Source organism: Lotus japonicus, chromosome 1 (assembly GCF_012489685.1).
Source record: "Lotus japonicus ecotype B-129 chromosome 1, LjGifu_v1.2".
Classification (NCBI taxonomy): Eukaryota; Viridiplantae; Streptophyta; class Magnoliopsida; order Fabales; family Fabaceae; genus Lotus; species Lotus japonicus.
Genome location: NC_080041.1, coordinates 113292363 through 113306379, shown reverse-complemented (window position 1 = coordinate 113306379; position 14017 = coordinate 113292363). Strand labels below are relative to the sequence as shown.

At 36.2% G+C, this 14017-nt stretch overlaps 2 protein-coding genes across 2 annotated transcripts; both read right to left on the bottom strand.

Annotated features, from left to right (window-relative positions):
* Positions 1 to 2844: 2844 nt before the first annotated feature.
* On the bottom strand, positions 2845 to 5965 carry LOC130729407 (U-box domain-containing protein 9). Its single transcript, XM_057581160.1, has 2 exons — positions 5346 to 5965; positions 2845 to 4192 (listed from the first exon to the last, which is right to left on the bottom strand). The coding sequence occupies exons 1-2, from the start codon at positions 5628 to 5630 to the stop codon at positions 3116 to 3118; spliced, it is 1362 nt and encodes a 453-aa protein (XP_057437143.1). The 5' UTR covers positions 5631 to 5965; the 3' UTR covers positions 2845 to 3115.
* Positions 5966 to 9331: 3366 nt separating this feature from the next.
* Positions 9332 to 13063, bottom strand: LOC130729406 (uncharacterized). The gene is made up of 4 exons (XM_057581159.1): positions 12038 to 13063; positions 11848 to 11941; positions 10122 to 10756; positions 9332 to 10016 (listed from the first exon to the last, which is right to left on the bottom strand). Exons 1-4 carry the CDS (start codon positions 13028 to 13030, stop codon positions 9504 to 9506), a joined length of 2235 nt encoding a protein of 744 aa, XP_057437142.1. The 5' UTR covers positions 13031 to 13063; the 3' UTR covers positions 9332 to 9503.
* Positions 13064 to 14017: the final 954 nt, after the last annotated feature.

The following is a 14017-nucleotide window of genomic DNA, read 5'->3' as shown; positions in this document are numbered from 1 at the left end:
CACAAGTTTTTATTCATTCATTCTGAATTGTATTTTTGTACTTCTGTCGATAGATTTTCTTGGACCCAAAGAAACGAAACAGCACCAAATACAAAGTTGGAGACTTTTGCCGCAGTGTACAGGAAGCTATCCAGCAAAGATGTTGTGTTTGAGTTTGAGTATCCTATCACAGATGCTTAGTTCCATTTCCATTGCCAGCTTTCAATTTGTTCTAGAGTTTGCATATTGTGTATGCTGGTTAAAATTGTGTTCGATTTCTTTCATGCTGGTTTTTTTATCCTGATTTCTTAAAGTACAAGGGACTGGTTTTATCAATGTAGGATGAGTTTTAATTTTCTTATAAATTTCAGGTTCTTTTCGCAAAACTGAAAGATAATTCTTCCTGTGATTTAATCTGTTGCATCATGTGGGTTATCAGAGTTAAAACTACATGAAGAATATCAGCAATTCACTCTTCAATACACTTTTTATTCGAGTGAAGAGTTTGCTGATAAAATAATTAGTTTGACTCAAGCTGCGAGCTATTCTATTTTAACTGTTTCAAAAAGTGAATTGACAATGAAACTGAGTTACTAAGCCTTTACAGGTAGGCAAAATGAAAAACAGATTAAAAGCTTAGTTCATAGCTTTCGACCAAAAAAAAAAAAAAAAAGCTTAGTTCATAGCCAACCTGGTATAGACAAACCTTCCAAAATTAAATCATTGCAATGCTAAACCCTTCCCAAAACATATGAAAAAATAATAGTAGTACAATTTTAATTCCACCTTCAAAGATTCAAATATAAACCAGCCACACAGGAATTGATGGCACCAACTATATATAACACAATGAACCTATAAATTACAAAGTTTCACTTGTAAGTTTCACTTGCCACCACTCTCTGGCACTCCAAAGCCTAAACAATACAATGTTTTCCAAATAATGAAACCTTCCAAACTTTCAAATGTGTTGCAGAAGAGACTAATTAAATTTGATTATCGAAATTGAATTACAATTGATTTCAACTTGCTGATTTATCAAGAACCATTATTAATAATGCACCTTTTACTTTTTTTTTCAGCACTTACTGTAGCTTCTTCATCATGTTAGTTATAAAGTACTGATTAGCTAGCTAACTGCCCAACTTAGTTAGGTTAGTTAGTTTTCTGTTAGATTAGATGGTTATTCAGCTTGAGGAGCTTGTTTATAGTGGTATAGAGCCGGTGTATATAAAGCTGAATTGTACATTTGTACTTGATGCAATTCATCTCGCCAAAGGCTAACTCAGACAGTCCCGCATCTCATATTTTTGCATACATGTTGAGAAAGCAGTCCCAACACTAACATCCAAATTCAACCCAGGAATGAATTTGGCCTGCCTCCACAACCATCCCAGATCTAGCACAAGCAGAAAGTACACTAGTAACGGTGTAGCTATTTATCTCCTGCCCTATTTCTCTCATATCTGTAGTGCAAAAGTAATATCATTATCTTGCACAAACCCAGAAGTTATCTATAAGCCTCACTCATACATCTGAATTTCACGTATAGATCAAAGATAGCAATCTACACAAATACAAGTCGAGCTAGATCTCGAGCAGACTAAGAGGCAAGAAAATGACTCAAATCACCGCTGTTGTAAATGCTTCTGGTTTTTTTATAAGCAAATGTTAGTTAAATGATAGTTGTTAGTAATGTTAGTAAATTATTAGTTCTTTCTCAGGGTTTGAACCCTAAGCCCTTCACCCTTCATCTCACTCAACCCTTATGCTCTCTAACTCTTACTACTTGAGTTAACCCTCCGGAACAAATCCATCGGTGAAGGTGTTGACAATTCTTAGGTGAAAGTGGATGCTACTCCAAAAGTTGGCATTGATGAGGCAAAGGTCGGATCCTGAATTCCTTAATACTAAAAGGAAATGAAAGAAAACTCTGACTAAGAAATTGAAACCCTACAAAAATAAATAAATAAACTGAAACATTGATATAATTAAGTTAATCTTCTAGGGGTGACAACAACTGCTAAACAATAAATTGATAAATAAGAGTTCTGATTCACACTTCCACTTAATTACACCTTTTTGAATCATATCAACCATCACATATTTTACTTTTTTTTTCATTCTCTCTTCTCTCTACTCCATTTACACACTAATTGAAGTGTGAACAAGACTTTATGCATTAACATTACAAAATGGAAATTATGAAACAAATTATTGAGTCATATATTTTTTTTTCCGCCATCATTATTAGCAAATGGACCGATCAAATTGATATTTAGCTGACCGGATTCACCACCCTCATTAGGGACATTTATGGGGCCACACAGTCATGACCGGGTCAACAGAAACGGTTCCATAATCTTCTCGCCCGAATGACTATATACATAATGTATCAAACTACATAATGGTTGTTTAATTACTTGCATTATTTCCTCATACTACATTTATTGTAACTATGAAGGTTTTGATTATATAAGGGGCACTTCAGTTGCATATTAGGTATATACACTTAGGTTTTGAAGTTAGAGTGAGGGGTCCCACTAGTTATGCTTAGGACATTTTGTGAACAACAAGGAATGTGAGTAATTAAGAGCATCTTTGGAAACTCGTTTGAAAAGCACGTTGAAGCCAAAATCATGGTGGGTAGAAGTAAAGGCTAAGTCTTGCCTTAGCTTTTTCTTCTGTCCACTGCGATTTTCGAACGAGTTTTCAAATACAAGTTGGCATTAGTCATGGTTGTTTAATCAGGTGCAATGTAGTGGTACTATGGAAGATATGAAACTATAAAAGGCTTCTAATAAGTTTGTATGTATCTATGTCAATATTCTTCTCTAAAACAATAAAAGAAACTAGAAATAGGGATGAGATCAACCTTACTACAGTGTTTAAGCTCATATAATATACTTGGAGAACATTGTAGAAGTTTTCAACAATTTATAGACAAAAAGCAGATGACTACACTTTATTCAGACTAACTGATGAACATGAGAATGACTTTGTTGAGGCAAGAATGTACAAAATTGGTGATGGGACATAATTGCTGACTAACTTTCAACAATTTGAAGATCTAGTAAAAGGTGCAGAATGTATCATGTAACGTAGCTTGTGAGCTTGTGAGAGGAACCAAGCCACATTATGCAGTGTGTGTGATATTAACAATCTTGTTCAGTCTGTCAAGAATTCCAGTAGCTTTCCTCTTGGCTCTTGATGTTCCAGTCCTTGCAAGTTCAGAGATTGTTCTGTGGCTGTTCTCTTCATCCCTTACTTCTTTCAACTTAGATCTATCATAGAGACAAATAGCTTGAAGGATTGCTACACAATTCTCCTTGCTGCGTTCACACGAGCCCTCTCTCATGATGCTTAGCAAGCTAGGAACAGCTCCAAGCTCTCCCATGTCTTGAACAGCTGTGTGGTGAGTTGAAAGCAGTGCGAGGATAGCTAGTGATTCAGCCACATGAATCCGGTTCTTTACCTTTGTCAAAATCACCCTCACTGCTCCATCCTTCACTGCTCTTGCCCTGTTCTCATGAATGAGACATATAGAAAAAATTGCTGAAGAAACATCCTTCATGGTTAAGGGATGCCCTTCTTCCAAAAGCTCAATTAACGGCTTCAAGGCATCAGATTTTCCGATCAGTTCCTTGTTTGAGTCAAGAGCTGACAGAGTGAAAATTGCTGCTGCAGCATTGCTTCTTGTTTCAATTGTTCCGGTTCTCAATGCTTTCATAAGAAGTGGAATGACCATTGGAGTTTCAGCTACTGGTTTTTTGTTACTATCATGAATTGAGATATTGAGGAGTGTTGTGATTACATCTTCTCGGAGATCGCTATCGAGAGAATTGCTTTCGCAAATTGGTTTAAGCAATTGGGGGATGCCATCTTCAGTATCAGCAAAAAGTGCCCGGTAACAAGGATGCTTCTTTGTCAACAAGCGAAGTTCTTTCGCAGCTGCTTTCTGATCAGATAGTGTTGAAGACATTTTCTCAAGCAAACAAAGAAAATGGTCACTGTCAGCTTCTTTGATGGCTTCCTCATTAATATAAGGAACAGTGTTGGGTGATTCAAGCCCTTGCTTTTTAGACCATTGTTCTATCATTTCCCTCACAAGGTGATTTGGAATAAGGAGTGTGTGTGCGAGGACTTGATTGGTTTGAGGGCAAGTCTGATTACCAGCATTCAGCCATTTTTGAATGAAAGGTCTATCATATGTCTGCATAATTGAATCCAATAAGTAAAAGAGGGGAACAGAATTAATTTGGTTCATAATTAGGACACAATCTACAATTGTTTCAAATCATTATTGATTCAGCTAAAAACAATCTAAAGCATCAGAAAAAAAAAAGCCTAAGACAGGGGAAAAAAAGTAGTTGGCGTGGGGAATGCATCAGTGCAGAAATTTGAGGGGGAAAAGGCAAGAACACTAGAATTATAATTATTCCCTTTTGAGGAAATCAGTCAAAATTTATGTGCAAAGGAACAATCACCACCGCCATTCACTCAAGAATCTGATTTATGGACAAAGAATATAATTCTTTTTTCACCTCCCACTCTTTTTCTCTTTCCATCCACTATGGCTATTCCCAGATATATTATCAAATTGCTTTTCTTCTACTTTTCTTTTTATTTTCTCCCTACAACATACATTTGAACAGAAAAGCTAACAACATGAATAAAGGGAAGATCACAGAAATTCAGCAGATCAAACAAAAAGCAATTATGACTGCATTTCTTTGACAGAATGTTCTCAAAAAATCCCACAGAAAAATTTAGTAAATTCAGCTCACACATTGAACAAGAAAATATTAAACAGAAGAAAACTGGTTGATAGAAAACCAGAAGAAAAACAAAGAGAAAGTTCCAACTGTTGAGATGATTTATCTTCATATACAATTTAGAAAAATTTAACAAGAACAATACTATTAACTTCACAAAATAGAAAATACATATATCTGTGAGGCTCTGAATGAGGAAGGAACTGAATATATTCTTTTCCATCTTTCCCATTACCCTTTTAACCACTTAGCATAGAATAAAGTACAGAAATTCTTACAAAAGAATGGACAAAAGGCCAAAACCAGAATCTATACCTTCTTCACTTTAGTTAAATTTAATTCCACAAAAAATAAAAATCATGGAAAGAGAAACCCAATTTCTTCAAGAACATTTTACCCCTTTTCCTAGTCACAGTTAGATAATTCCTATCTCTTTTTTTTCCCAGATATTTTTAAAAGAAACAAAAATTCAAACAAGTGGCAGGCATTATTTTATTTTATTTTACTTTTTCTTCTGTTCTGTTTCCAGCATTTTCCCATATACCAAACAAAGCAAATCATCATCAATAGACTCCAAATTCTGACACTAACCTGACCAGAAGCCACAATGACAGGATCTTTCATCAATTCTTTGGAAATTGGGCACTTGAATTCATCTGGGAAAACCACAGTCTTCTGAAGCTTCAAAGACAGTGAAGATTTCTTCCTCAGCTTCAAATCCCTGAGAACAGAAAGGGTCTCCTTGGCTTGATCAATGGCCTCAGCACTGCAATCCTCATCATCAACAATGGACCTCACCAACCTCTGCAACTCCTTCTTCAACTCAGTGATGTTCTTCGCCTCCGGATCAGAATCCAACACCCCAGGCTTGGCCATGTGAAGATCCAATTTTGAAGAAAACCCAGAAAGAAAGATTGAATTTTGGTTCAGAAGCAGTGAATGTTTCAGTGAAAACACTCTGTTTCTTTCATCTTGAATTTCTCTCTCTCTTTTTTCTCTCTTTGTGTTACGTAATGACCACTTTTTGTGTTGAAAACAAATGTGTCTCTCTCTAAGTGGAGGCTTGGATGCTTTTATTACTCTGCTGCTTTTCTATTCTCAGTAACACGGAATTGTTGAGAGGAAATCAAGGACATTACCATGTACATACACACAAAGCTTTCATATCATACATAACCTTAGTTTTCTATCACTAGACTTTGTTCTTTATATAATATCTCACTTCATTTATTGGAGCATAAATGATTCCCATGTCATTCGCTCAGGGAAAGATTAAAAAACTTTATATTCTTAGGAGTAATTAATAGTCTTACCCTCGAAGTTTCAATATGGGGGTTTTGGAATTCACACTCCAAAAATGAGGGGTTGAATAGAGATATGAAAAAAAGAGAGGGAAAGTAAAAGATGAAATTGATGATATGATCGAAAGATAATAGAGATTTAGATGGTGTGGTTTATATGGGTCTATGGTAGCTGACCAGCTGCATGAGTTGACAAGTGGAAAACCAACGTAACGAATCCTTAATTAAGCAATTATTCGAGGACTATGTTCCTCAATATAGTTTTCTAAGCCACTTCGGAAAACTCTTGGTGATTGTTATTGATATAATGATGACGAAGTAGGTCTAATTAAATAAAGAAGCGACTAAAATAAACAAATAAAAGCTTAAACGACTAGAAATAAAGCTCAAAATCAAGGCTTTCGATAAAGAAAGCTAGAATAAAGAAAAGTGTTGGAAGATTAAAGGCAAGAAAGGAAATAATAGAGGTAAATGTGGGAAACTTGTAGATTGTATTAATTGTTTGAGTTGTGTGTCTTAAAAATGTCCCCTATTTATATGGAGTAAATAGGCTAACTATAGCAGTTGACAAACACTTAATCGCTAACCCACATTCTACTTCTTGCAAGTGCTCATAAATCATGAACTGCTAGTGCTCGACCTCTCCTAATCAGCTTGGAAGCTTTTGTTAAGTCGTTCTTTCTTACTTCAACTGGTTCACAAGTGGAAAACCATATTCCCTATTATAAGGAAGTGAACCACTGTTATTTTGCGCGTAAAAATATTCTAAAACCTCCAAAATACCTTTCTACTTTCTTTCCAAACATGTGAATATGTCCACAAACCTAGCCCAGATACACATTTGCCTCAATTTAGCCGTTTCATTTGTTTTACCAAGGCTAATCTCATTTTCAAAAAAAAAAAACCAAGGCTAATCTCATGTCTTCGGTTGTTCCTCTAACGCCTAGTTTCTATGGTACGGCTATCCAGTCTTTTCGCATGCTCAAGATATATGATTTTTAGATGCCAACAAATAAAAAGTGGTGTCAAAATGAAGTGTGGGTGTGAATGATATATAACCTGGGATTTTTCCCTTAATTTAGCCAGTATGGCTAGGTTTATTTTAAAATTTAGTGTTGAAATTTTTTTAATGAATTTATATTCATTATAACTAAATTTAATAAAATTAAGTTTGAGAAAATTCATTTTTGCTCATAAATAATATTATAAAAGTAAGTTTTTTTTAAGGATAAAAGTAAGTTAAACAATATTTTTTATTTGCATAGTAGGATACAATTATTTTTTATTTGTAAATATAGATATGACTTTGTGGGTTTCACACGTAGAATCAATTCCCAAATGGAAAAGTATAAAATCCTCTCCTCTGATGTACATTTTTTTATTCTATCTTAATTATTTTATAATTTCAAATACTATTGGATACAATTAAATAGCTGTCATACTCGGCTCAAAATTAAAGAAATTAAATACAAAAAAACGCTATATTTACTTACGTTTTATCAAAAGTATTCTAATCATAATCATAAGGGGTGACACAAGTGGTGAATGTGCATTTCCTTAAGGGATTTCACCTAGGCTTCTAACCCGGGTTCGATCCTCTCTAAGGTCAAAAATAAAAAACCTTTGTGGTCAGGGACATCACTACCGTATCCCGAGCCAAATTAGTCACGTGGGGCCCCTTTCCCCCGTGGAGACTGGTGGCCAAAGGAGAAAAAAAAAGCGTATTCTAATAATTAAGAGTGCGGACTAAGCACGTTAGAAAAACTCGTGTTTTTATCGTAAGATTAGTCGTCATATAGGGATTTTACAAGGGGCATGCAACTGTTTCCCGGATGAATGACGATATCCGTTAATGACATAAAAAAAATAGATAATAGATAAAAAGTGCATGAAATAAAATATGGAGAAAAGAATGGGAGAGGGTCATGACTCATGAGGGACAAGGGTAGTTTTGGAGTCGAACATGGGTAATTAATAAAAATATTAATGTAAAGATTACTTTTTACATTTTATAAAGTTCAATGAGCTAAATATACATTTTTAAGCATCAGAGACTAAGTTATGAACGCCACCGCCAGAAGAAGCAGTCGTTGCGCCAGATCCTTTAAGGGAGAATAAATTGAACCTAACCCGACGCATCAAGTAGCATTGTCAACTCCTTCTTGCTCATCCTTCGGCTCCACTCCATCATCGTCGTCACTGACTTGCTCAAATCTGTGATTAGACAACGCACCACCAAGCCTCAAACCAGCTGTCGCTGCATTGCTTGCTAAGGAAAGATAAATTTATTCAATCAATTCTTAAAATTCAAAATAAAAGATAAATTTAATCAATCATTTATTTACTTCAAAGTTTAATTTTATTTGATTTATTTTTTGGACATAATGAAACTTCGTGATAATTAAAAGGGCGGATTAAGAATGTACAGAAAATAATTTTGGGGGACGAATTATGAATTATGATAGAAAATCTACAAAATCTTTAAAGGGGGACTATGAAAAAAAAATCACATAAAATATATCTAGTCAATAAAGAAATACGAAATTTTGGGGTCGTGACTCCTGCTAACCCCTTTAGATACACCAATGATATAGGTTATAATGTTGATTGGTTGGAAGAGATTTAACACTCATATAAGTGCTCGAGCAGAATTGACTCCGTGACGATAGGTTTAAAAAAAAGAAATGTAATTTTTCAGGTAAACATGTAACTTGAAGTTTGTAGAAAATAAAAGGTCTACATTCAGGGAGCATGACTGTGAAGAAGAATCCAAACTCTGCATGACGATATGAAGATGTAGAGTGTCAATCAACCCCTTCAATCATTTGATTTAAACCATATTTTAATTGAACTATAATTTTCTTTGGAATAAAAGGAAAAAAAATATACGATGACACTGCAGATTAAAAACAAAAATATGGTGTATCTTGAATAGAATTGGTGTCAAGTAGGGGCAGTGGATCCTGGCCAGCATGGCAGATAGGTGATAGTTCATCCATCTTTAGACCATGTACAATGGTTTAAACAAAAATTTTCCATTCAACACCACTTTTTCTCTTCCCAACACTCCACATCATCTTCTCTCTCCAATTCAACACACTTTCAACAAATACCCACTCCAATGGTTTTCTCTCTCAACACCCTACCCCACCACTCACCCTACCCCACCACTTTTTATTTCATATTTTTATTTAATTTTATGTTTTTGTTTTTTTTATTTACATAAAATTACAATTATTATTTTAAATTAAATTAAATAATAAACACTTAACGAATTAATTTTTTTTAATATAGATAATAATTTATTTTATTTCCTTAACTAAAAAATGGAAGACGATAAACGAAGCACACAATAATATATTTTATTTTCTTAACTTAAAATGCAAGACAACAAACTAAGCACACAACACACAAATAACGTAATTAGTACGATACAAATCATCTTCCATCACGAAGCATTTGCAAACTTTGTCCATATGTGCTTCACTAGATCTGCTTGCAGTTCGTGATGAACGTTCGAATCACGCAACTCGGATCTAGCACGCACATGATTTGCAAAAGCGGGTAACACCTCGGTCGAGTATGGTTGCGGTGTACTAGATCCACCTTCCCCAGATTGCTCAAAATCGGTCCAACGTTGAGCAAATGTATCTCGTTCATCCTCAACAATCATATTATGTAATATGATGCATGACCTCATAATGATACCCAAATCAGCTATGTCCCACAAACGAGCTGGTTCACGGATGATTTTAAAACGAGCTTGAAGAACTCCAAATGCACGTTCGATGTCCTTCCGACATCTCTCCTGAACTTGTGCAAACAACTTATCCGGTTCACTTTGAGGAAGTCTGATCGATTTGACGAAAGTTGGATAAGAAGGGTAGATACCATCAGCTAGATAGTATGCCATATTATAGGGACGTTGATTCACAATGAAACTCACAGTTGGAGCCTTTCCCTGTTCCACATCATCAAACACTGGTGATCGATCTAGAACGTTTATGTCGTTCAACGTTCCCGGACATCCAAAAAAGGCATGCCAGATCCATAGATCATGAGATGCAACTGCTTCAAGAATAACTGTAGTGGTTCCCTTATCCCCTCTAGTAAATTGACCTTCCCATGCTTTAGGACAATTTTTCCACTCCCAGTGCATGCAGTCAATACTCCCGATCATGCCTGGGAACCCCCTTTGTTCACTAACCTGTAGTATTCTTTGCAGGTCCTCTTGAGTTGGTGCTCTCAGGTACTCGTGCTCATACAATCGTATGATTCCATTACAGAATCTACGTAAACACTCCAGTGCTGTAGTACCTCCTATTTTGATGTACTCATCGACTGCATCTGCTGCCACACCATATGCTAACATTCGCATTGCTGTGGTACATTTTGCTAAGGGTGATATACCTTCTTTCTTGGCTGCATCAACTCGCTGGGTGAAGTAGTTATCACTACTTGAAAGGTCCGCAACGATTCGAAGGAAAACGTGTTTTTGCATCCGGTACCGACGACGAAACATTGAATCGTCATATGTAGGCTCATTGGCAAAGTAGTCGTCAATTAGCCTTCGGTTTGCTGCTGCATGATCTCTACGGACATACTTTCTACGAGGTGCACTATCTTCCAAATTTTGGTTTGGACCCAACCCTAATTGGTTGAGTATAAAAGCTTCTTCAAGTTGAGAATTTTGAAGGTATGTTGCAATATCAAAAGGATTTTCACAAGGATTCTCAAAAGGATCAAAAGGATCCATTTGTTGTGAAATTCGAAGTAGAAAGTAAGAGGTTTTGGATATTGGTACATAAATTGATCTATGAATCCATATATATAAGTAAATTGAATGGTGGACACTGACGGATTCAAAACAAGTTACCCACTAGAGTTAATAATCGGAAAAGGACTAGATTCGAATTGAGTGGAGCATATTCAAACCCAATAACCCATACACTAAAGCCGAACACTGCAGACTTGACACCACTGGCAAATTATTAAAGCAAACCCCACCGACTTGACACCACTGACAGATTCGAAACAAGTTACCCACTAGAGTTAATAATCGGAAAAGGACTAGATTCGAATTGAGTGGAGCATATTCAAACCCAATAACCCATACACTAAAGCCGAACACTGCAGACTTGACACCACTGGCAAATTATTAAAGCAAACCCCACCGACTTGACACCACTGACAGATTCGAAACAAGTTACCCACTAGAGTTAATAATCGGAAAAGGACTAGATTCGAATTGAGTGGACCATATTCAAACCCAATAACCCATACACTAAAGCCGAACACTGCAGACTTGACACCACTGGCAAATTATTAAAGCAAACCCCACCGACTTGACACCACTGACAGATTCGAAACAAGTTACCCACTAGAGTTAATAATCGGAAAAGGAGTAGATTCGAATTGAGTGGAGCATATTCAAACCCAATAACCCATACACTAAAGCCGAACACTGCAGACTTGACACCACTGGCAAATTATTAAAGCAAACCCCACCGACTTGACACCACTGACAGATTCGAAACAAGTTACCCACTAGAGTTAATAATCGGAAAAGGAGTAGATTCGAATTGAGTGGAACATATTCAAACACAATAACTCATACATTAAAGCCGAACATTACAGACTTGCCATCACTGACAAATTATTAAAGCAAACACAACATACTTGACGACAACACTGACAAATGGTTAAAGCAAACACCACAGACTTGACACCACTGGCGGGTTTGACCGAATACAGACAAATACTCGATTGAAATTAATTACCAAATAGGTCTTGGGCCAACTTACTCAACAGCTCTTTCTTACGGTCATCGAGATCCTCTTCAGAACTTAGCTTGAGATACAAATTGGTTTTCATCAATTGGTTAGTCTGTTCTTGCACCATTGTTAGCTTATCAATTCGTGCAATCTCTTGAGCCTTCAAATCTTTGTATTCAACCCAAACTTTCCCCTTCTCCTCAACGACAGGTTCTTTACTTTTCTTTTTATTCTTTCTTTTAGCTGCCTCCCTACCCATTGGACGAGGAATTGATCCTATAGTGGTTGAGCCACATGCATCACTGTCGTGAGATCTCTTAGATCCACTACTTGCTGAGCCACCATTTCCTCCTACTTGACTACAAAAACGTGGTAGATCACGGAGAGCGATCCATTCTTCCATCAAAGTAAATTGAACATTCTTCCCACATGCGAATAATTCCTGCGCTTTTGCCAAAACATCATTATCCGACCAACCGCTTCCTTGTTGACGCTTAGCGGCATCATAAGCGCCAATCCATTTACCCAGTATTTTGTTCATATAATTCCAACGGTTTCGACATGCAATTCCATCACGCGGAGGATCGAATGAGTAATGCTCATTACAATACTCAGCAATATCTCTCCAAAATGTTTCTCCTTTCTGGTTTTTCCCCACAACACTGCTTGTTCCACAGTTAATCCACCCACTAATTAGCACCAAATTTTGTGCAGTGTTCCATGCGGGTGCATGCGTTTTTTTGCTCTTAGGAGTGACTTCATTGACTTCATTATCAGCTGACCCGTCACCAAGATTGACTTGTGTTGAAAATTCCGGAAATTCCGGTCCATCAACACTAGGAAAATTTTCACGAACCATTGGCATATAACCACTAGACTGGGGTGTTTGAGATGGATATCTCACAGATCCATAAGATGGATGAAAGTTTGGAACAAATGATGACTGGTTCGAATATTGATTTGGATCTGGATAATAGTTTGGATTTTGAGGATGTTGGTTGGAGAATTGATGTGAGACTTGAAAATAGTTTGGATTTTGAGGACGTTGGTTGGAGAATTGATGTGTGACCTGATAATTGGTGGGATTTTGAGGACGTGGGTAAGAAAATTGATTTGGATCTTCATAGTTGTTGGGATTTTGGTTGGAAATTGGGTAGCTTGAAGAATTCTGGGTGTTGTAATGATGATTGTTGGGATCCATTTCAAAACAAATGCTAATAGAAGGATAATAAGATGGTGAGAGAAATAATAAGATGGGGAAAAACTTGGTTTTTTTTTCTGTGTCCAAATCTAACAAACCAAGTCTCTATTTATAGAGAAAAAAAAGTTATGAATTTTGGTAAAAAAAAAATTAAAATTATTTTTTTTCAACAAGATAATTCAGTTTAAAGTTTTTAAAAAAAAAAAATCCGGTCCGCCAATGGGACGCTGCCACGCGTCCCATCCTATCCTCTCTGTCCTCTCTCTCCTCTCCAACTGACACGACACGCGCCTTGTCGGCGCGTGTCGTGCACGCGCCCAACGTGCTCCAATCCGGAGCTGCCACGTGGCTCCGGATGGCTCTCTCAACAATGTTGAAACCATTCAACATTTTCCCTCCTTCAACAATATTCAACAGACCATTGTAAGTATTAAACAAGTTTCAACAACATTAAACAAGAGAAAAAACAGACCATTGTAAGTGGTCTTATATAAATTTTCATCTAAAAAAGCAGTATGTATGCCTTGCGAGAATAGAAGCAAATTTTCAGTTTGTCTTCTTAACTGTATCGGATAGGCCACCACCTAGGATTGAGGCCATGTTACCTTGGGACCTGTTAGGCTTGTGGTTTTCTTCTGTATTTTTTCCCATCTGAAAAAAAAAAACAATTTATAAATTCTTCTTTAATTAAAAGATATTGTAATAGAGTAAAAACATTTTTGTTTCAAAAAAACATATTTAATATTTTCAAATTATAAATAAACCAACACTTTCTACATTTAACTTTTGAAATTTTTTGTTAACAAGTAAAACATATTTAAAATTATTTAACATGAACATTAAACAATAGTGAAATGTTATTTTCCCATTCAACAAAAAAAAAACAATAGTGAAATGAAATGAATAAGGGGAAGTGTGTTTTGCTGATGGAGTAGGTGGGTCCTTCATGGTCCATTATCCACGCAATCACGGACTCCCTGGCTTAAA